At 42.5% G+C, this 23,305-nt stretch overlaps 1 protein-coding gene across 1 annotated transcript in view; it reads right to left on the reverse strand.

Annotated features, from left to right (window-relative positions):
* The window catches only part of Micu2 (mitochondrial calcium uptake 2), a 91,675-nt gene that overhangs the window by 34,946 nt on the left and 33,424 nt on the right, over positions 1-23,305 (reverse strand). Inside the window, exons 2-6 of the mRNA XM_006988448.4 lie at positions 23,123-23,261; positions 11,234-11,265; positions 11,065-11,140; positions 2,983-3,030; positions 974-1,056 (exon numbers count right to left, since the gene is read on the reverse strand). Of these exons, the coding sequence (XP_006988510.3) occupies positions 974-1,056; positions 2,983-3,030; positions 11,065-11,140; positions 11,234-11,265; positions 23,123-23,261 (378 nt within the window). The remainder of the gene's footprint in view (positions 1-973; positions 1,057-2,982; positions 3,031-11,064; positions 11,141-11,233; positions 11,266-23,122; positions 23,262-23,305) is intronic.

Consider the following 23,305-nt stretch of genomic DNA (forward strand, 5'->3'; position numbering starts at 1 on the left):
AAGTACCATTATGTTCCTTCTCAGGTCTTTGATGGGATTGAAGACTAGCAGTTATAGTTACAACTTAGTATATATAATATCTTAGATAGAACATATTAAGTATTAGATTCAGGTTCTTTAGGATAGGACACCTTTGAATGATCTTTATAACATGCCGTTTACCTATGCTCTATACTTCTCTGGATTTTAGAATGTGTTTCTTGCTTGATATTGTTTGCATTGGTTGTAGTTACATCTTATCTAGGTCATTATCCCTCATTATTTCTGGACAATATTTGATAACCATTCCTTTGTATATAGTCTTGTATTAGTTTAGAACCTTCTTATTTAGACAAAAAGGGGGAGATGTAGTGGGTAGTCATTCCAGCTTGGATCTGGAAGCTCCAACCCCCATTGAGACTCTGGCAACTGTCACGCCTACGAGGCGGGGCGAGGGGAGGTGCTGGAAACCTGAGAGCTGGATGGGCAAGCGCTCGCTCGGGGCGCGCTCTCTGCGCCTGGACCCTGGATGGTGGAGATTGATTGTGCAGAGCTCCAGAGAACACCGCTGGATTGCTAAACGCCTTCCCCAGACCCCCGCGACCTATCCATTCTTTCATTTGTAAGTCATCCACTAAATAAATCTTCCTTTTAACTACGTGGAGTGGCCCTTATAATATTCCCCAATACACACACACACAAATGCGCGCGTTTTGCCCGCGTGCATGTTTGTGTGTCATGTGTGTCTGGTGCCTGCAGAGGTCAGAAGAGGGCATCAGATCGGGAACTGGAGTGACAGTCAAAACCTGTCACGTGGGTGCTGGGAATGGAAGCCAGGCCCTCTGCAAGAGCCCGAGTGCTGAGCCATCAGAGAACAGTTTTTAACATGCAATGGTCTGATAAGACGGTGACTACCGTTCTGACTTGGAAGGAAATGCACAATCACTGCACAAGCACCAGCTGTTCCGACAACCCCGATCAAGCATGTGCTCACCTTGACAAACTCCTTTCTTTCAATCATCTCATTGCCATCTGCATCCAGCATTTTAAAAGCAACATGGAAGCCAGTGTGAGGTTCTGCAAGGAAGTGAACAGTGGACAATTATTTAGTTGTTGGCAGAATGCTAAGCATTTGTAGCTAAGAAAAACTTCAAATTTGAAATAAATAACCAAAAAGTATATAAGCAAGAGCTAGACAGAAAGAAGAAGGATATGTTTCATATTTTTTTTCTTATTTCTTTTTTCTTTCTCCCTTTTTTTCAGACAGGGTTTCTCTGTGTAGCCCTGGCTGTACTGGAACTTGCTCTGTAGACCAGGCTGGCCTTGAACTCAGAGATCCGCCTGCCTCTGCCTTCAAGTGCTAGGATCAAAGGAGTGTGTCATCACCACCTGGCTAAGAAGGTTCTTTTTCTTTTTCTTTTTTTGGTTTTTTGAGACAGGGTTTCTCTGTGAAACAGTCCTGGCTCTCCTGGAACTTACTCTGTAGCCTAGGCTGGCCTCAAACTCACAAAGATCTGCCTGCCTCTGCCTCCCGAGTGCTGGGAGTAAAGGCATGCACCACCACGGCCCGGCAAGAAGGTTCTCTTTCAAGCAGTACTTGAAGTTGAAGCTCCTGCCTCTCAACATCTCCCAGGGGGGCTGTGGCTGGCCTGCTCGCCCTCTGCAATAGATTACCGTGAGAACTTGTTGATCCATCTTACCTCTGTATTTCGTGTATTCTCACAGCACTCCTGCTACTTTCAGAGCAGTTATTATTACTATCCTTTTTTACTTCCCTTCCTAGTTGTAACTTTTTATTTTGCCACTTTTTGACAACTACAATAATGTATGCCCACATAGTCTTTAGCCAGCTTCCTCTAGGGGTTAACACTTTACATATCCACAGCACACTTATCGAGACTAAGATATTAACATTGGCACAGCATTATGAACCACGAGCAGCAGGTTTTGTAACTTTCACTAGTGTTGTGTTTTGTTTTAGAATCAATGTAAAGTATTCTGCACTTAGTTACAATGTCTGCTCAGTCTCATCCATATACGAGAACTCCTTAATCATTTCTTAGTTTCCACCACTGGAATACTTTTGAAGGTCAAGAGTCCTGTTCAATGTCAAATAAAGTTGCTTTTTAAAAACATCCCTAAGAGGCCAAACATGGTGGCCTATGCCTTTAATTCTGGAGGCAGAGGCAGGAGGATCTCTTTGAGTTCAAGAGAGTTCCAGGCCAGTTCACACTGTGAGACTCTTCACAAAACAAAACCAACCTCCCAAAATAAAACACAAAATCCCCGCCCCCCTCCGTGAAGGCTAACTATGATTTTTCTCTTTCTTTCTTAGAGAATACTAACCATGACTTTTTTCTTTCTCTTAGACAACACTGACCATGATTTTTCTGTTCAGTAAATGTTCTGTGTCAGAAACATAAAGTTACAGGGTGCCATAGTGTGTGGGGTAGAAGAACACACTCTAATTTTTTTTTTTTGTTTTTTTGAGACAGGTTTCTCTGTGTAGCTTTGCGCCTTTCCTGGATCTTGCTCTGTAGACCAGGCTGGCCTCGAACTCACAAAGATCTGCCTGCCTCTGCCTCCCAAGTGCTGGGATTAAAGGCATGTGCCACCATGGTCTGGCCACACTCTAACTTAACATTGTCATTTTGTAGATGTAGAGATTAAGGTTCATGTGTACGTGGTGTGTACATTTGAGTCTGCCCATGTGTGTGTGTGTGGAAGTCAGAGGCTGAGGTGGATAGCTTGGGTTACTGCTCTCACTGAAGCTGGAGCTCTTCCCACTATTGTACTAGACTGGCTAGCCAGTGAGCCCCACTCCCAGCACTGGGACAACAGGTACACACGCCCATGCCTGCTTTTTCTGAATGCTAGGGGTTTCAACTCAGGTTGTCATGTCTGTACAGTAATCACTTTAACCTACAAACACCACATTTCAAGTCCTGTTTGTTCAGGATGCAAATGCCACATGACTGCTGTAAAGAGAACTAGTATACTTACTTGTGAGGATTGTAAGTAAGAAAAGATACTCGGTGTATGAAATTACCCCTGAAGGAGAAAAATAAGAACAAGTCAGGAGATAAATTTTAGATGAGAACCATGGAAATAGGGCTGGAGGGATAGCTCAGCCATTAAAGGCTAGGCTCACAACCAAAAATATAAGAGAACCATGGAAATAACCAGTCTTGAAACTTCACCTTTCACTTTTTACAAACATTGTAAAAATCAATGTTTTTTTACTCTCTCTCTGGTATAGTAGAAAGCACTGTATAACAAAAGTTGAAATACAACCAGTGTTTAAAAAGAAAGACACCATGCTTCAAGTTTTACCTCCAGCAAGGAGGTCATGATAGTGAATCTTATGTGCCAGTTTGACTGGGCAAGGATTGGACATTTTTTTGGGTGTATCTATGAGGTTCTCCAGCTGAAGTTAGCCTATGAGCTGGTAGACTCAGTAGAGGAGACTGAGCTCTCAACGTCTGGGCATCACCTAGTCTGTCCAGCAAGTGCTGAGGAAAGAAGAATTCGGGCCTGCCTTCCCCTTTCCTTACCTGCTGGACATCCTCTACCCTGAGACTGGGACTTTAATTCCTGCCTCTCCAGACTCTGGGCTGAGACTGAATCCCACCCTGGCTCTTGGGTCTCCAGCTTACAGAGGTCACACAAACCTGCAAGTCTCCTTGTGGGCTCTGCTTCCTTGGACAACACTGACAGATGCTGCTTAGCAAGTAACGGAAATTCACTAGCATCTCATCTGTAGGTTGTACCATTTAGACTCAGTTTTCCGGTAATACCTCACTTGATTGAGGGAAATTTAAAATTACAATAGTACAACTCTGGAGATATAGAAACTAAATTGTATTAGTTAAAATGTTACTATTCAATCTTTGTTGCAGTAACTTCCTTTCTCTTTGAGAAACCATTCTTTTTTGTTCTCAAACATGCAGTTTGGGTGAGATGCCTTGCTTTTCCTTCCATTTCCATGAGGCTGAAGGAGAGATGCTATCGTAGTTAGGTTTCTGTTGCTGTGATAAAACGTCGTGACCAAAAGCAACTTGGTTGGGGAGGGAACGGTTTACTTTCCTTTACAGTTCTATATAACAATCTCACATGTGAGGAAGTCAGGGCAGGAAGCAGAGACAGGAACCTGGAGGCAGGAACTGAAGCAGAAGCCATGGACAGGTGCTGCTTACTGGCTTGCTGCTCCCTATGGCTTGCTCAGCCTGTTTTCTTATATCACTCAGGGGTGCCACCACCCACAGTGAGCTGGGTTCTCCCTTATCAACATCAATAAAGAAAATGCTCCACAGACTTGCCATAGCAGCATTTTCTCAATTAAGATTGCCTCTTCCTGAATGACCCTGGCTGGTGAACAGGTCACAGGAGTGTGGTTCTAGGGGACTGGTTCAGGGATAATTCATGACTGAAGTTGGGCTACTTGAGCGGTACTGCATGATTTCTATGGAGGATGCTGGATGACTGACTTGTTTTGTGGAGAGGATGGTGCATGTTCTCGATGATGTGAGAGTTACACTCAGGACTCTGAGGCTATGGGTAAAGTGACTGGAACTGACTGACACAAGGCAGTATTCAGAGCCTGAGAGCCCATATTTAACCGGGAGGCTTGAAAGATGGGTACTGGGTATGTCTAAGCTCCAAATTAAGGAAGTTTTAGGGCAAGCTCTGTATTTGGTCACTAAATAAAACTGTTGTCTCTGGATCAGAAGCACAATTTACAAATGAACACACTTTATCATGAACAACTCAATGACAGATAAAATTACACTGAATGATAGTTATATATTATTATATTAGATAATGATATAACGAAACCCAGACCTAATAATTATCAATTTGTGAGCCTTATTTTGTCTTTTAATCCCCACCTCTCACTAGATTATTCTGAAACAAATCCTACATATCATATCATTTCAAAGCCTCACAGGTAAATACTCAAATGCTCTCTATTTACTTGATTTTAGAGCAGTTCTGTTCTCTCAGAGTGAGGACGTGTAGTCAGTCTTCGGACACTTCTTTCTGAAGGCTGTTCAATGTTTACATGAAGGGAGAATAAATTCTATGTGTTTGCCATATCTTGCTCCTGGCAGAAGTGCTCTAATGTTAGTTTGAGGATCAAAGCATTTCATCCCTTGGCAGCCTGAAAAAAGGTGGAAAATAGTGTTTTTCTGTATTTCAAAGGAATAGAGCAAAGGGGGAAAAAGGCCAACGTGTAGATTGTCCTGGGCTTGGCGCCAAAGGAGACCTCTCTTGTCTTTAAACACAGGTAAATGTCCTTTAAGCATAGATGACTTTTGAAAGGAAAATCCCAGCGACTTTTTCTGAAACACTGACTTCAGTAGAGGTTTAAATAAGCACAGTTGAGAAAGGGTAAAAAGAGCAGCTTGTGCTCAAGATGCAGGACAAGCAACAGCACCCCTGCAGCACCCCTGCAGCGGCCTCAGAATGCACTTCCAGAGACACACATCTGAGGGCACACGCAGGAAAACAGCTCAGTGCCTATCTGTTACTCGGAATGGGAAACCGAATGCTCTAAGTGGCAGTTTCAAAGCTGCATGATAAACAGGGAAATTTTTATTTATGTGTATTGGTGTTCTGCCTGTATATCAGTGCACCATACACATGGGTTACAGACAGTTGTGAGCTGCCAGGGGCTGCCAGCAATTGAACCAACCTGTGTTCTCTGGAAGAGGAGTCAGTGTTCTCAACCACCAACCATCTCTCCAGCCCAAACAGGAATGTCTCTAAAGCCTACCTTTAAAGGTTTGATAAAGAATCTTTAAGGGCCACTAGGAACGACAAGTGAATAGTTCCTACACTTTCAGAAATATTTTAAAGTTGGAACCACACTCAAACATGGTCTGTTCAGTAGCAGCATTCTGAGAACAGTATTTCCCAAGGTGGCTGGGTTATCTCTCTTCCATGGGGATCTTACAACAATGTGTCTTGTAACTTATGGTCAGAACATCCTTGAGGCAAGTGTGATATCGAGACTGTAGCTCAGTTTAAAAATTCAGAATAAGCAAAACTTACAATATACTTTTCTTTCTAATGCATAATAAATTATTTCTCTTCTATCTCAAGAGCATTCCACCTTTTGTTGGTTATGTTATAAACTGTGACAGATTTTATATGGGGTGAAATGCAGTATCTTAAATTGTTCTTTACATATTTTTATTAACATTAGCAGTGAGGTACGGATGAGCCTTTCCTTCTTCCTTGGAAATACAGATTTCAACAGAAAACTACAACAAGCAAGCAAAATCCCCGTTTAATCCCTCCTCAACTTTTTTCTATCTGTGATGACTAGACTTCATTATTGGTTAATGCACCAGACTCTGGAATCTCTGCTGAGATAACGGAAACTGGAGAGAGCTTGAGTGCCAGAGTTTATCTATCCCTGCTTCCTCCTGGTCACAAATACAGGAGAACTGACTGTGCTGACTCAGAACACATACATCCCTACAAATTCCCAATATGAAAACTGTAGGAGGTATTACCTCTAAGCTCATAGGTTTATTCTGGTGCTGTGATTGGGAGGGATCCAACTGGGAGGCAGTGGTTCTCAACCTTCCTAATACTGCGACCCTTTAATCCAGTTCTCATCTATAGTAACCTCAACCATAAAATTATTTTGTTGCTACTTCATAACTGTAATCTTGCTATTATTATGAATTGCAATGTAAATATCTGGTATGTGACCTTTTCACAACCCACAGGTTGAGAGCTGCTGCAATAGGGGTTACTACAGTGCAAAAATCATTGGGTAATTCAGTATAAGCAACATAATGAGATCTGTGCTGCCTGCTACATACTGACACACTGAGGAATGAACAGAAATGGACACAAGCAGCTATCAATTACTGTTTACTAAAATGTACAGTGGTACGCACACAAGTTTTCATTTTGTGGACTTGGGGATAAAACACAGGGCCTCACACATTAGGCAGGAGCTCTGCACTCAGCCATAGCTCTAGAGCTATTTTGAAGATTTCTAAATGTTTATTTCTCAAACCAACCACTCTTTCCCCACTATGTATGCTTTCCAACTTCCCTGGCAGCTTTCTCTTGACTTTTTAACTTTCCCTCTTCATCTTCCTTCCTCTCTGACTTCCTTTTCTACTGTTTAGGGTCTGTGGATAATTAGTCAAACTTTCTCTAGTAGTCAATATTCTCAATGGCTTCCTCCAGGACTGTCCTCTACTTGCCCAACATGACCCTAACTCAATTCAAGTGCAGCATTCTACTGCTCCATGGGAGATGCAGGATAATCACGCAGCTGACCAGTGGCTCTAATCTTCATGAACTACATCTCTGCTTACAGTTTTTCACAATAATTTTGTTTCTCTATAGTTCACTCCACTATTCTGTCTTGTCCAGGCTGCTCCCCAGTAGTCGATACCAACACAGTACATCAGATGGGCATCATCTATTCTCTCTTCTCTCCTGGGACAATAGAAAAGCTAGCAGCCAGTGGCACGATGGTCTTTCCCTCTGGCTTTCAAAGAATCCCTCTTCTCCTTCTTTCTAGGATTTCATCATGTTCAAACTTCCCCCTTTTCTCTCATCAATAAGAAATGTGCTCGTGTTGCTCCATCATGACTAACAAACATGCCCTCACTAATGTCTCTCCATCATGACTAACGAACATGCCCTCACTAATGTTTCTCCATCATGACTAACGAACATGCCCTCACTAATGTCTCTCCATCATGACTAACGAACATGCCCCCACTCTCTGTCTTCACCCCCACCTCCCTCCTTCTAACTTCCTGCTCATGCCCAGGTCCCTCAACTATTTCTCAAAAATTTGCAACATGGCTTCCTATCTCACCGCTCACTCCCCTCTAAGTATCAAGCCCTCAGGATAAAATGGGCTAGCAGCTGGTTTATGTGAAAGATGGAGGGGAGGAGGAGCCAGGATCAAACAGAGCAGACTGGATTCCAGAGGGAGAAGGGGACAGCACCGGAAACCACCAAGGGTGACAGGATAGCTTGGAGAAAGCATGGCTGACTCGGCCACACAGAGTTCCAGCGGTACAGCTCCCGTGTGGGGGTGGGGAGCAGAAGCCTATCTGGAAGGAAATGCAGGAGGCCATGGCGAGGGACTGGCAATGTTGCTCACAGCACAAGCCCACAGTTCTCAGAACCCTCCGTGCAGTGTAGGTTTTGGTGAGAAAGTGTGGCCCACAGCGGTGAGCAGTTCCACACTGTCACTCCTCACAGGAATTGTAGAGGGCTGTGGCTGGGTGCCATCTTGACCAGGAACCTACTGTTTAAGACTGATACTTTGAGGCCTGAGCACAAGAGATAATTACATAGCAAAGACGCTGTGGCTGGAGGCTGGGGTCGGATGAAGATACAGGAGGAAGTCCTGCTGCTCTTGGCGGCTGGGGCAGATCTCATCAAATGAGAAAACCCTGGAGTCCAACAGCCCTAAGCTCGAGGTCAGTGGGTAGGTCAGCCTCAAGAGCCATCTAATTGCCACAAGGATCCTGTTGTAGAGACTAAGAGTTCTGAAGCTACAGGGAACTGCCTGTCCACAGCTGCAGCCCTCCAGCAGGGTGTTCCATACTTAGTGGGTTTGAAGGTGAAGGGGACAGGTCTGCCTGGGAAGATCTCAGTGCTGTGTTTTCTTCTTTACTCCCAACACACTTGGGAGATGCCCTCCAGTAGGAGGCTCCTTGGGATAACAATGAAGTCTCAGGAGGACGGGAAAACCTGCCTGGCCCACAGTCTGCAAAGCTAACTGGGGCCAGCAGAGGGCCCCTATACTCAAAGGGAAGCTACCTAAGTGAAGACTGCCCTGGCTGACTTCTAACCCTTGTCCAGTCCAGCCTCACAGCAGTGTGAATCACAGCATGACAGAAGTCTCCAAGTTCAACTGACAGTGCCCCTGACCCCACTGCAGACTCCGGTCCTACAGTACTCAGACAGAGCCTCTCTGACACTTCATCTTTTGTTACTGTATTTTCCTTTCTCCCCTCTATACTATTCTTTTTATTAGTATTTTGTCTTTTTCTAGTATTTTAAGAATTGTATGTATATGAGTGTTTTATCTGCATTTATGAATGCATATGTACCACGTGCATTCCTGGGGCCTCCAGAAGGCACTGGATCCCCTGGAACTGGAGCTATGGATGGGTGTTGGGAACTGAAACCTGGCTGCCTGCAAGAGTAAATTAACTGAAGATTCTTCATTCAATTTCAAGCATCATAGATCAAATGGACCAATGAGACAGTTACACAGTACTCTATCCAACATTCTTCTGAGTACTTCTCTAAAATAGATGACACCATAGGCCGTAAAGCAAGTCTTAACAAATATAAGAGAAGTGAAATAATTCCTTGTATCTCTTCAGATCATAGTACAGTAAGAGTAGACAGCAAAAGAATATATTGAAACTATATAAGCATTTCTGTACTGTACAGTGTACTCTTAGGTAACAAATCACTGGGTCACCGAAGAAACCAGGAAGGAAAATGTCAACTTCCTCAAATCAAATCAGAGTGGAAGCACACTTATCAGAATACAGGTAAGGTATCTGCAATGTCTGTAACTATGATGGCTGTCAGGAAACCACAGTGGGGCTGACCATCAACCACATAAAACCCAGGGCAGAGGAGCATGCTGTAATGGCAGCACTGAGGAGGTCGTGACAAGAAGACCTCCTGGGTTGCCTGGCTAGTCTAGACTAATTGGTGAGCTCCAGGCCAATGGGAAATCGTGGCTCAAAAAGGTAGACAGTGTTCTTGAGGATGACACCACAGGTTATCTTCAGGTCTCCATGTGCAGCTTCACACATGAGCACGTGAATATACACTGAGAAACAGTCATCTTGTATCTGAGTGACTTAAAGGAGCATCTGAAAGTGTTTGAAAAACAAGAACGAGACAAACCCCAAAGCAGTAGATAGCAAGAAATACGAGGGAAGAATTAATGAGCTGGACTAAAAGAACAATACAAAGACTTAATGAATCAAAGTAAGTTTTTAGAAAATAAACAAGACAGAAAAACTATTGGTCAAATTAAAAGAGAGGGAGGATGCAATCAATCAATTAAACAGGAAACAGCGACATTTCAACAGATACCAATGGAACCCAAAGGATCATTTGAAGGACTACCTTGAAAATCCATATTCCAAAACCACTAGAAGCGAAGCCACAGCACAGGTACCCGCCAAAGTCAATCAGGAGGACAGAATTCGTTTAGGCAGAGCTCTACCAAGCAAGGAGACTGAAGCGTGAGGCTCTCACAGCAGCACACAGACTCCTTCCCTCGCTTCACTAACACTACCCAGGAAGAGGCAACACTAACACTCTTCAAACTACTCACGAAGCAGAAAGCTAAGGAAACTGCAAACCTCACTGTGAGAAGCTGGTCTTAACCCTGGTACTAAAACCACATAAGCACACAGCAGCAACAGAAAACTGAAGACCGATTTTCCTGATAAACAGACATAAAAATTCTCAGTAATTTGACATTAAATTTAAGAACGTATTAAGAAGCACAAACATTATGACCACGTTGGTTCTATTTCAGGATTCAAGGTTGGTTCAATATATGTAAACCAAGAGATGTCATACAGACTCAAAGACTGAAATCACAGCATTTCAATCAGTGCAGGACAATCTTTTGACAAACTTAGACGTCAGGGCACTCCAGGTGTGCATTTGCATGCCTGGCCTAACTCTCCTCTTTATCATGTTCTCTCAGCCTCTGTGAAACACTCTCAGTGTTTTCCTCTGGCCATTCTGCCTGGCCTTTTTATGGCCTCTTTGCACAGTACTCCTCAGGGTTCTCTGAGGCTGTCTTTTGATTTCCACACTGGCCTCATCCCCTACTCTCCACTTTCCCTCATTCCTTCTCTAGGACTTACTCACTGATGTTCTAATAATTTATCTTTAATTGCTTAAAAAATTTGAAAAAGTTATCTCTTCATCATTTATTATGCCATGAAACATCAGTTAAATTTCATGGTATAAATATCCCAGTTTAATTATCTAATACTACTTAATTAAATAAAACTTATACATAGAAATTTAGCAATGATTAAAAATTACCTTTATCACCCAGGTCTCTAAAAAAAGTTGATCCACAGCGTGCTGTTTGGATTCCTGATAGTACATCCTCGATATCCTTTGAATACACAAGTTAAAAACTTTCAATTTAAGGTGTATTAGTTCATTTTCGAGGTCACCCCAAACAAACAAAAGCCCCAGCAATGCTTACCTTTCTTGCCAGCTTCTTGACTAGTGTTTTACCTACAACAAAGAAGAACCATGACTTAGCCCTCACATTTCTTCCCCAAACCCAGACTGCATTAAGGACGAAAATGATCTTTAAAACAACCACCCTACGTAAGAAATAAAGCTGGCGGTTTTAGTCAATATCTCTAATGTAAAATCAGGAGCCAAAGAATTCTGAATCTGAACACAAAGATAGTATAGCTTTCTGCAATTTTCAGTCTCACACATTGAAATCTCAGAGTCTTTATTCCTTGTAGACACTGTGCATTGATTTGTGCCACACAAGTCCTTTCTTGACTTGTTTTTTAAAATCAGTCTTTTGGTCTCACTGATTCAAAGAAGTCTTATCAATAGGGTAGTGTTGGAGAGATCCCCTGTTCTGTCCGGATCCTAGGATGCACTCTCAAGTGTACCATTTTCCAGCCCAGTTTGAGAGCTGACCAAGAGTGTCCTAGTTGCTCTTCATAATGTCAATTAGACAACAGAGACCTAAAGTTCTTTCACGTTTTCAGACTCCTTCTTAACAACTTTAGTATTACCTGGGCGGTGGTGGTGCACAGCTTAAATCCCAGCACTTTCCAGGCAGAGGCAGGCGGATTTCTGTGTGTTCAAGGCCAGCCTGGTCTACAGAGTGAGTTCTAAGACAGGTTCCAAAGCTACACAGAGAAACCCTGTCTCAAGCCCGCCTCCAAAAACCCCTTTATTATTATTATTATTATTATTATTATTATTATTATTATTATTATTATTATTATGTGAGTGTTGGCATGTGCATGCCACAGCATTTGCAGGGCGATCAGTGGACAACTTTCAAGAGTCCCTTTTCACCACCTTGCTAAGGAGGCAGGTCTCTCATGTTTTGGCTTCAGTGTGTACTCTAGGCTAGCTGGCCTGCAAGTTTTTGGGTGGTTCTCTGGTCTCCATCTCTCATCTTACTGTAGAAGTGCTGGAATTACAGATGTGTGCATTTGACTCCTCATATGGGTTCCCCAAACCCAGAAAAGACAATAAATATCAATGAGAGGGAAAAAAAAACCCCTAGAAATAATAAATAGTATCTACCTCAAAATTAGTGATGAATATTACTGTGCAGTTGTAGAAACATCTATGATCATATCTGTGAGGTTACATGCTACTATCCCAGTATAATTTTTTTTGCTGAGCATTATGCACCTGTGAGTGAAAGTTCTTGATTGTCAGGTGCCATCATAGCATCTTACTAGCTAGGTAAATTACTATCTAATCTACATTTCAAGTGACTGTAATACAGTGTGTATAAGATGTAGTAATATAATGCTGATTACTTGCTCTAGAAAATGGTGCAATATATATATATATATATATATATATATATATATATATATATATATATATATGTTAACTTTTTGTTTGCTTTTCAGACAGGTGATGTTATATAGTCCAGACTGTCCTGGAACTTGCTTTGTAGTACAGGTACACCTGAAATCAGCCACCCTCTGCCTTATTTCATGAGTTTGTATGGCAACATGCCCAGGAGTATTTTAACTGTTAATCTAACAGCTTAATTATGCATATAATCATGGAGGTAGTTTTATGACTTAATTAAAATTCAAAATATTTACTTAAGATAAATTGATCATAATTCAAATTTATCATAATGCTTTTCTTTTTTATTTCTTGAAGGGTAGCCTTGCTATATAGCTCAGGCTGGTCTAGACTGGTTAACCCCTGCCTTGGTGTGCGTCATCATCTTGAGTTCCTAACGTTTTTTCTTAAAGTTTATGTGACAAAATTCTTTCCCATGCCTGTTTTATTTTCAGTCCTACCAGTTCTTGAAAGAAACCGCACTCTATTCAGGAAGCACGCGAGGCAGCAATAACTGGCAGTGTGACGGCAGAAGAGGATCAGGAGTCTGAGGTGGCTTTTATGTGATAGCGAGATCCCTTTTTGGACTTTGAACAATACAACAATAAAGTCATGAGTGATAATATAAAAGCTCCTGAAGAAGGGAGACCTCATACCTGCTTAGTTGTGTAGGTGGAGTGCTCAGCATGGAAGTGTGGAATTAATACCTGAATAAAAAAAGTTAAATTTCATAACATTTCTTCTAGATCCTGGGCTTCTGGATATAGTGTTATCCTTGTCTTACATAGGAAACAAACGAGCAAGAGGACTTAGGTCATAATACTGGCACTGGAATTTTGTATTCTCAACCAGATTTTTGAAAAATCGGGTACTGGCCAACTTGAGCCAAGTGAAGACAGTAATGGAACTATGGACTCTTCCTCACAGAACTGATTCATCAGTTTTGTTGTTGTGAATAAAAATTAAAATAGAAACACTGGTTATTTCAAATTAATTACAAGGTCTGTTGATTTGTATAGAGGAATCTTATCATGAAAGAGAGGAGTGGGTGTTATAAGCACCAGGATGGTCTGTGGCCTGATGTGCCACCACACCACTTCTCAGTCACAGGGGCATGGAGGCAGGACCTGGGACCAGCCTCTGCTTTATGAACACGGTAGAATTAACGTGGGACTTCAATGAAATGCTTCAACTGCCAAAGGGGAGAGGTTGCTGTGTTCTGGGCACTACGTACGTCTTCTGGGCTAACACTTCCTTGCCGTCATATTCCCAAACAGTACAATCTGATGTTGAGAAATGAGCTTTGAAAGATGAACAGTGGAACTCCTATCAGTTTCCCACTGAAATAAACACAAAAGTACAACAGAAGCAGTGTGTCTGACAGCTGTTTTTGCAGTGTGAGGCAGCAGTGAGTGCAACAATGAGTATAACAACGAGCAAAAGAAACGTCTGCAGAACTTAGGAGAGAAGGGTGGTAACATCCCCGCATTGGAGGGGAGATGCAGTCTGTCCCAAAGATTACAAAGGACACCTGTTCTTCAGGTAGGAAATGCAGCCAGTCCCCATTTGGGGACGAGATGATGATGTATCAGGGGACAAGTAAGTTTCAAATTATTTGCCACCTTTCAGGGTGACAACTGATAATATCCTTGTTGGGCTCCATCTCAAGGGTGTACGCGTGTGCTCCTGTGTTTTCAAAAAGCCCAGTGAAGCTGGGTACTCTTGTACCAGCCTCAAGTGCCCTGAGAATAATGATTTTCTGTTCAGCAGGAGTAAGGGGGTACAAGACTCCTTAGAGTCCTTGCAAGTCTTCACAGCTGATACAGTTTTGAACACTGACTTTATAAAGCACTCTCCTATGCTTTGAAAGCTTTTCAATTTCCACGTTCACCACTGCATTACAGTACAGAACCAGCTTAGGTGTTCACACCAGATAAAAGGGAAAAGATGTCCCCATCATCAGAAAGGGGGTGATGTCCTCTGTCCATCTTTATTACTCTAGGGTCAAACTGTGCTCTTGAAATCTAAAAGTAGTGCTTCTTGATAAATGTAATGAAATCAAACAATTTATTATTGAAAAGTTGATGAGAAAATTTCCAGTTAGGCAGGAAACAGAATCTTTAGATTCTTTGTTTTAGTGGACAATTTGATAATACTCTTAAAAAGTCTCAGTATTTGTATTTCATAATTACAAGTTCAGAAAATTATTTTACAACCAGTTAAGCAAAGACTTATAAAATAACTATAGTTACTATGAAATTATTCGTATTAGTAAAATAACTGCAGAAAATTTAAATGCTCCAATATTAGGGAACCAATTAAATTATAGCATACAATGAAACAGTCAAACTTTTTCCAAACAACACTGACAAAGGGAAACTACTCATTATGGATTAAACAGACAATGTTAGGTTGTAAAGCACACGGTAGACAATGCGTGGTCTTACATTTGTAAGTAAAAGAGTATGTTTTAAAGGGTAAACCTCATGGCATGTGAACTATATCTCTTCCAAAAAGTTTACAGGCCAAGAAAGGTGTGTGCTAGTAAAGCTGGTAACTACTAGGTGGCGGGCGTCTGGGTCTGGCTGACTGTATTTCTACTCTACAGACTGTAAAGCTTCAGTTTTAAATGGACAGACTTTTTTCTCATGCTCTCTAACTTCATCGTCCCTACAGCACTCTGCACTACTATTCTGTGGCTCTAGAAACAGTCAGGAGAGGCTCTGGTGCTAACCCAGCGACTCAATGGGGTTGACCCCAGGTCCCCGCGACTCCCATGCACTACCCTCTGCCCTAGCATAGCGACACATCCCGTGGTAAGTCGCCTCACATTGTCCAAATACTTCTCAAACTTAACTGATCGGAGTAATACCTCCAGGGTGCTTGACAAAGATACAGGAGCACAGTGAGACTGCCCACAGAGGCAAGGGATGACAGGTCACTTCTGTGCCTCTAGCTCAGATCTCTTGAGAGACTGTTATCTGGCCCCACATGAAACTTTAATAAGGCTCCTGACAGTCAATCCCCCTGTCTTTCTTAATCCATTATGTCTTACTGCTGAGGTTACTTCTGCAAGCCCTTTGACATGCCTCCTTTTCCTTCAACTTGTAACTGCTTCCTCATTCACTGAGAACATAGAAGCAGAGGGATAGAGGGATGGTATCTATCCCTCTCCTGATGTTATAAAGGGCCTTTCTAAGATCCTCGTTAATTCCAGCTTCCACCATGCTCCCTCACCCTTGTCCTCTCAGGACCCTTTCCCTAGAAAAATCCTCCCTTCTACCCTCTTGTGCCTCAAACCATCCCTCTCAGTCCAATGTTAACGATCTTCTGGACAGGTGTGGTGGCTCACGCCTTTGATCTCAGCACTCTGGAGGCAGAGGCAGGCACATATCTGTGAGTTTGAGGCCAGCCTGGGCTACAGAGTAGAGTTCCAGGGCACTCAGGGAAGTTATACAGAGAAACCTGTGTTGAAAAACAAAACAAAACAAAACAAACAGCTCCCCCCCCCCCCAACTCTTGTGTTGGTAACATTTCCACCAGCTGAAGGGGAGATGCAGCCTCCTGGTGAACAGGGAGGGAGGTAAGCCCTTTCAGGTAAACAAGATGGGGAGAGGTAAAAGGCTCTGGTTAAGGCAGCATGAGAGAGAGGCTGACTTCCAGCCTTCGTTTGCTCAGTTAGAAATAGGTAAAATCTTATCGTAAAAGAGAAGGAAGGATGTGACAAACAGGGTGAGAAGTTGAGCAGTTTGGGAGACTGAGGAAGAAGGGAGAGAACGGGAACTGGACTAGGTCACATGACCGGGAGGATCTCGGGGAGGCTGAATTTAGTGGCTCCGATCTGTGTGTGGCTTCCCAGGAGTTTCAATAAAAGGGAGAAAAGGGATATTATCAAGTAGTTATCAGAGCGACAAAATCACAAACCTGTGGCTGCAGGGAAAGAGGAGAAAGAGACCTTGGAATGACAGAACAGTGGACATGAGACACTTCTATGAGGTCAGAGAACAGACATATTGGTTATCAGGTAAAGTGGAAGATAACTAATTAGTTGTTGCCAGAGATGCAAATTCTGAAATTTGACTGTAATACTGGGACAATTCCAATAGTAGCATGGGATGTGAACAGTGAAGACAAACGTCACCGGGAAGGAGAACAACAGGAGAGAATTAAGGAGGGGAGATGGGGTCCTGGCAGGGTAGCCTGTGCTGCAAGGAGAGCACACAGCAGACACCCAAGCATACAGGAGCCCAGTAAAGGAGCTGCCAGTGTCCATTTGGAAGTGCTGTGCAGAGTGCTTACATAAGCCTCATCAATTGTATTAATAAAGCATATTATTAACAAAAGGCCAAAAAGATAAATGCCAGGTAAATGAGTTTAAAATCTAATAAATCTTAGATTGTTTTGTATCATTTCATTTACCCAGAGACCATGGGTCAGTGGTTTGGCTGAGGTTTTCTTTGTTTTGCTGTTCATTGTGATCCGTAGGAATGTAACCGAGATTATCTTATCCACGATGAAAAATGAAGATGAAACATCATATGCATAAAGGATGTATTATCTGGCCTGCAAAATTACTAAAGTCTTGATTTGGCTCAGTGCCTTCTGATGGTTTAACTGCATTCCAATGAATAATAAAAGTAAAAATGTCACAGTCTTTAATTATAGTTTACTTTAGTTCTTTGAACATATTTTAGGGGCTATTTTGATGTCTTTTTCTGTTAAATCTGTTATCTGGTTGCTTCACAAGCAATTCCTGTTGCTCACTTCTGTCCAGCGATGCTACATGTTCTTGTTTCTTTGTAGTTTCATGCTTTTGCTGTCGGGCCCTGGACATTTCAGATGACTTACTATGGGGAATCTGGTTTACCAGCTCCTTCCCCATGGCTCGTTTACTGCTTGTGAATGTGCACAGTGTCTGGCCGGACAGTTTTTAGTAAAGACCGTGTCTCATCCTGCCCTCTAACAGAGCTAAGCACTTGAGGGAATGCCCTAGCAAGGCATGGGGTGGTTTTGGAGTTCCTTTCTGACCTCACTAGGGTGCTGAGTCCAGACAATTTGGCCCTGTTGACTTGATGAGACTCCTAGACACATACTGCTCTAGAGATCATCTTTCAAACTCAGGCTCCCATGAAGGAGTAATTCCCATTGTTGGTGATTAATATTTGTTATGATCCCTGGAAAGCCCCCCAGTTTTGTCTTCTTCCTAAGGGTTCCTATGCAAAACAGCCAGCACATAGGTTGGTCTGTTATCATCACTGAATCTATCCCTGACAGCTCAACTACCTCTCACCACAACCTACACCTATTTGTTTGTTTGTTTAATTTATCTTAATTTTTTTTTTTCCGAGACAGGGTTTCTCTGTGTAGTTTTGGTGCCTGTCCTGGATCTTGCTCTGTAGACCAGGCTGGCCTCGAACTCACAGAGATCCGCCTGGTTCTGCCTCCCAAGTGCTGGGATTAAAGGCATGCGCCACCACTGCTTGTTGTGGATATTGCTCTATATAAATAAAACACTGATGGCCAGTGACCAGGCAGGAAGTAGGTGGGACAAGGAGAGAGGAGAATTCTGGGAAGCGGAAGGCTGGGGAGGGACACTGCAGCCACCGCCAGGACAAGCAGCATGTAAAGACGCCGGTAAGGCACCAGCCATGTGGCAAGGTATAGATTTATAAAAATGGGTTAATTTAAGATAAAAGAACAGTTAGCAAGAAGCCTGCCACGGCCATACAGTTTATAAGTGATATAAGCGTCTGAGTGATTATTTTATATGTGGATTGTGGGACTGCGTGCCTCACATTAGCAATCTTTCAGCCTCAACTTCCAGAATGTTATAATTAGAGGCATTTGCTTGTGTGCCTAGCTAACCTGTACCTGTTTCTGAGAGTGCCTGAAAGTCCCCATCTTATATTATGAGGAGACAGGAAGCTACTTATTTAGCCTATTTCCATCACCCAGGCCGGAGTTCTGCAACAAGACACAAGGACAATGGTCCTGCTCTTTCTGAGTAATGTCTGGTACAAGAAGTGGAGCCCAGGGCTTCATCTCCTTTTCTGGATACCCTCTCTGCCTTTCAGGTCAGAACAAGGGCAGCCAGGTCTCTAGTGGAAGAGCATGCAAGGCAGAGACTCCACTCCACAAATAAGGAATGGGTGGAAGAGGGTGCTCCCACCCTTCAGCTACCCCACAGCACTCCGCCTCCAGGAACGGGGCAGGAGTAAAGTCCTAAAGTCAAGTCTAAAGTACTGCTCCTCCCAACAGCACTCAGAGCTGGTTCCTGCTGTTGAAGTTTAGAATGAGCTTCCATCTCACTGAGCTGCAACTGGTAGGGAGAGTGCTCATCTTAGTTAAAATGCTCTATACTCGAACATTTTCTTAACAATTTAGGAGCTTAACTTGAATAGGTATTTTTTAATTCCCTATAAAACCCCAGACTCATTTCCAGAGACTTTAAATGTGGTTCTTCATTTATTTTTTTATTTTTATTTTTTATTAGTTTCAGTGAGCATTGGATCTATGGGTTCTTTATGCTGCCATAACAGATACTAAGTTTATTCACTCTTATGGATTAGAATTCCCTGGTGTGAACACACCCTGCTTTATTCATTCTCTCACCAGTGGACGTGTGGCCAGTTTCTAGCTTTTCTGCTAACCTAACATTGCTGCTATCAACATTGTTTTGCATGTATCCTATGGCACACCAGCAAGTGTTCCTATTGGGTATAGAGTATATATATATCTAGGAATGTGAATGTTGGTAAAAAAAAATTCTGTAATATTTAATTTTGCAAGGCAGGTACAAGTTGTTTTCCAAAGCAGCTGGAGCTGTCCATTTCCATTTCCAACTAAGTGTGTAAAAGTCCTTGGAGCTGTCCACCTCTGATCTACAGCCTCCTCAACCTTTGTTGTGAGACTTGCCAAGATAACAGGTGTAAAATTTTATCCCACCACAATTACAAACGAGGGAGGAATTTATGTTCATTTTCTTGTTTTCTCTTCTGTGCATATCTATTTCTTCCAGTTTTTACTAGCTGTCTAGAGGAGGGAGGGGCCAAGGAAAAGATCAGGAGAGGAGAGCAGCCTTCCCTCCTTAGTCTTCTTGTGGCAGGCAGGTCTAGGGTGGAAGCCAGGGCCTCACACAGCCCAGGTAGCACCCTCAGCCCTCAGGAGGGCTCCGGTCGGATCGAATGAGTCGATTAAGGAGTCTGCCTCATTAAATTGACGTGTATGTGGAGAGCCTCACAAGAAAGGGGAGCCTGAAGAAACAACCAAAGCAAGATGCTTTGATATTAGACAACAATCAATTTAGGAAGGACAGACAGGACAAATGGATCTTCGACTAAAGGTAAATCCTAGGGATGTCACTGAGAGATGGGGGGAGGGTAGAAGCTAATGGAAGCTAAAGGTTACTTCAAAGAACTTGTTCATTGGGGTTGTGATGAATTACTGCAGTCACCAGTCTGGTGATCAAGGCTGTTTTTCTGGCTTTGCTTTGTAAAAGAGTTTCTCTCAAGAGAATCTTTATGGCTTGCTGCATGTAGGAAAGGACAGGTCAGACGGCCCTTTCTGTAGTGACAGTCTCTCCAGTGATGTCACGCTGAAGTAATCACCATGTCACTTGGCATACCGTGAGATGACCGATGATTTTCACTCTTCCATGGCTTAGCCTTTTTTAAAATTGTAGTTTCATATGTAAATATTAACTCTTGTCCATTCTGTGTATTATAAATAAATTCTGCCAGTTTGAGGCTTGTTTTAATTTCTTTAAGGCAACTTTTGATGAACAAAGTTCTATTTTAATATGGCTGAATCTTGTTCTTTTGGTTAGTACTCTGTCTTGTTTAAGAAATGTTTCTCTATCTCAGGGAGTCAGTCAGTCAGTCAGTCTGTCTGTCTGTCTGTCTGTCTGTCTGTCTGTCTGTCTGTCTGTCTGTCTGTCTCTCTCTCTCTCTCTCTCTGCCAAAAGGAGAAATGATGTACACGTGAACCACTGGAGACTCAAATACACATATTGCTAACTGACAGATGGCCAAGCAGGGGCAGCTGAGCAGAATGGCACCCTCAGCAAAATCTATCAACTCTCATAAGATACTCATTTTTAAAAAAGATTTATTTATTTATTATGTATACAGTCTTCTGTCTGCATATATCCCTACCCAGCAGAAGAGGGCACCAGATCTCATTATAGATGGTTGTAAGCCACCATGTGGTTGCTGGGAATTGAACTCAGGACCTCTGGAAGAGCAGCCAGTGCTCTTAACCACTGGCTGGAAAAATACTCATCTTTTTTGAGAGCAAACTGTTTGTCTAGAGACAACTTTGTTTTGTTGGTTCTCTTCTTCTACCCCACGTGGCTTTGAAGGACTGAAGAACTGAGTGCTCCTCCTATCTTCCCAGCCATGTTACCTGCTCCTCTCCAGGAGTTTTCACTCTCTCAAGTTGGTCCGTATTCTGTTATTGGTTCGATTTTTTCTTTTTTGGGGGGCTTGCCAACCAGCTTCCAAATAAATCACACAGGAAGGCTTAATTATGAATGCCCAGCCTTAGCTTGGCTTGTTTCTAGCCAGCTTTTCTTATCTTAAATTATCCCATCTACCTTTTGCCCCTGGGCTTTTCCCATTCTCTTCTGTAAATCTTACTCCGTGGCTTGCTGTGTAGCTGGGTGGCTGACCCCTGGAGTCCTCCTCCTTCTCTGGCTTGTTCCTTCTTTTTTCTTCCTCCCAGATTTCTCCTTCTATGTATTCTCTCTGCCTGCCAGCCCTGTCAGTCCTTTCTCCTGCCTTGTTATTGGCTGTTCAGTTCTTTACTAGACCATCAGGTGTTTTAGACAGGCACAGTAACACAGCTTCACAGATTTAAACAAGTGCAACATAAACAAAAGTAACACACCTTAAAATAATATTCTACAATACTCAGATTCTAGCAGCTTATCAATCATTCTTTAAATATTTCTGACATAAGGTCCTGGGAGATTCTGGGTAGCCTTTGATCTGAGCAAGCCCTGACCAACCCTCTGGATCTACCTGTCTCCAGTTTTTAGGCCAGGGTGCCCTGTGACCTTAATTCTGTTGTGACCTTTGATGGACCTGAGTTGCAGATTTTATATTTTTCACCTTTTTTTCTTTTTTTGCTATGAGGACAGGAGTGATAATGTCCAAGTTCTCTTCATGTCAGAGGTTAAACTACTTTATTATTTATTTATTTGTTTGTTTTTTTGAGACAGGGTCTCAACTATGTAGTCCTAGGTATCCTGGAACTCATTCTGTAGACCAGGCCAGACTTGAATTCACAGAAATTCGCCTGCCTCTACCTCCTGAGTACTGGGATTAAAGGCATGCACCACCACATCTGGCCCAAACTTCTTTTTAAATCCTTGTTTAGTATCTTACTGTATCAATGTAGGTCAACATTTTTAAAGTTTTGACATGTACTGCTAAATTTCCTTCCATGGGGCTTTATTAAAATAATCTAAGCACATTTTATTACTTTATTTTCTGATTTCCAAATCGTCATTGTTCCCTCAAGATGAAGTCCACACAGCCCTGCCAAGCATGCATTCCTTGGGTGGGTGAGCCGTCACTGAGATCTTTTGTACAATTTAGCCCTCATTTGTTCTTCACTGTGATCACCAAGAACTGCCTTGCCCTCTCTGTCTACAGTGACTGCTGGGCTTCCTGTCCCCAGGATGCCGATAGTGTTCACTCTGCTTCTGCCCTGCTCCGCCTTTTCCCGGGCACCCCGTCCTGTTGCCGGCTTGCTCACCTTGTCCTCAGACTTCTGCTGTCCAGGAGCTTACTCCCAGAGAGCCCAGCATTTTGTTCCGTGTCAGGAGGAGGTCTACAGCACCGTGGTGCACACACAGCCTGCTGCAGCGAGAGGGCTGGTTCAGGCCATAACCTAGGGCTTCTGCCATCATGGGGCAGTGTGAGTCTGCTCTTTACAGAGTCCTTGTACTGTTATTTTAATTGTCGCTTATGTGCTTTGCTTCAGGATTTTTCTACTTACAACATAAAAACACAGTAACTCTGATAAAGGCTCTCCTTAATAGTTCATCTTTTTATAAATATAAAAATAGTTTACTTTTTCCTCTCAATTTAAAACCTCAATTCCACCAAAAACTAATATCTAGTCAAATTATTAAATAATCTTTTTAGTGGAATCTTAAAAACACAGTTTTTTTTTTTAAATTAAGAAAAACCCATACAAAACATACAAAACAACTAAGATATATATGAAAGTTTTTTCGAGACAGTGTTTCTCTGTGTAGCTTTGCAGCTGTCCTGGAACTCTGTAGCCCAGGCGGGCCTCGAACTCACAGAGATCTGCCTGGCTCTGCCTCTCCAGTGCTGGGATTAAAGGCGTGTGCCACCACCACCCGGCTGATATGAAAGTTTACAACTGTCACATTGTAACAAAACGCACAAAACTCAAGAATGGTGATAATTCAAATGCAAAAAAGCTGTCACCAATTTTGAAAACAGGTTTTTCAATGCTCATGGTTAAGCTTTTAAAAAAACAAAAAACCACTCACGCTCCACTTGCTCAAACATTACTGAGAAGAGGAAGTCTCGGGGTGTCATGTAATATTCTCCTTCATGCTCCAGGGATGAAAACTGCATGAACCGCTGCTTACGTAGAGAAAGTTTCTCTATTGGTCCCAAGTCATTTTTCTAAAAGAAAAAGAAATAATAATTAAAAAATTTTTTCAGTATGA

Source organism: Peromyscus maniculatus, chromosome 9, assembly GCF_049852395.1.
Source record: "Peromyscus maniculatus bairdii isolate BWxNUB_F1_BW_parent chromosome 9, HU_Pman_BW_mat_3.1, whole genome shotgun sequence".
Lineage (NCBI taxonomy): Eukaryota > Metazoa > Chordata > Mammalia > Rodentia > Cricetidae > Peromyscus > Peromyscus maniculatus.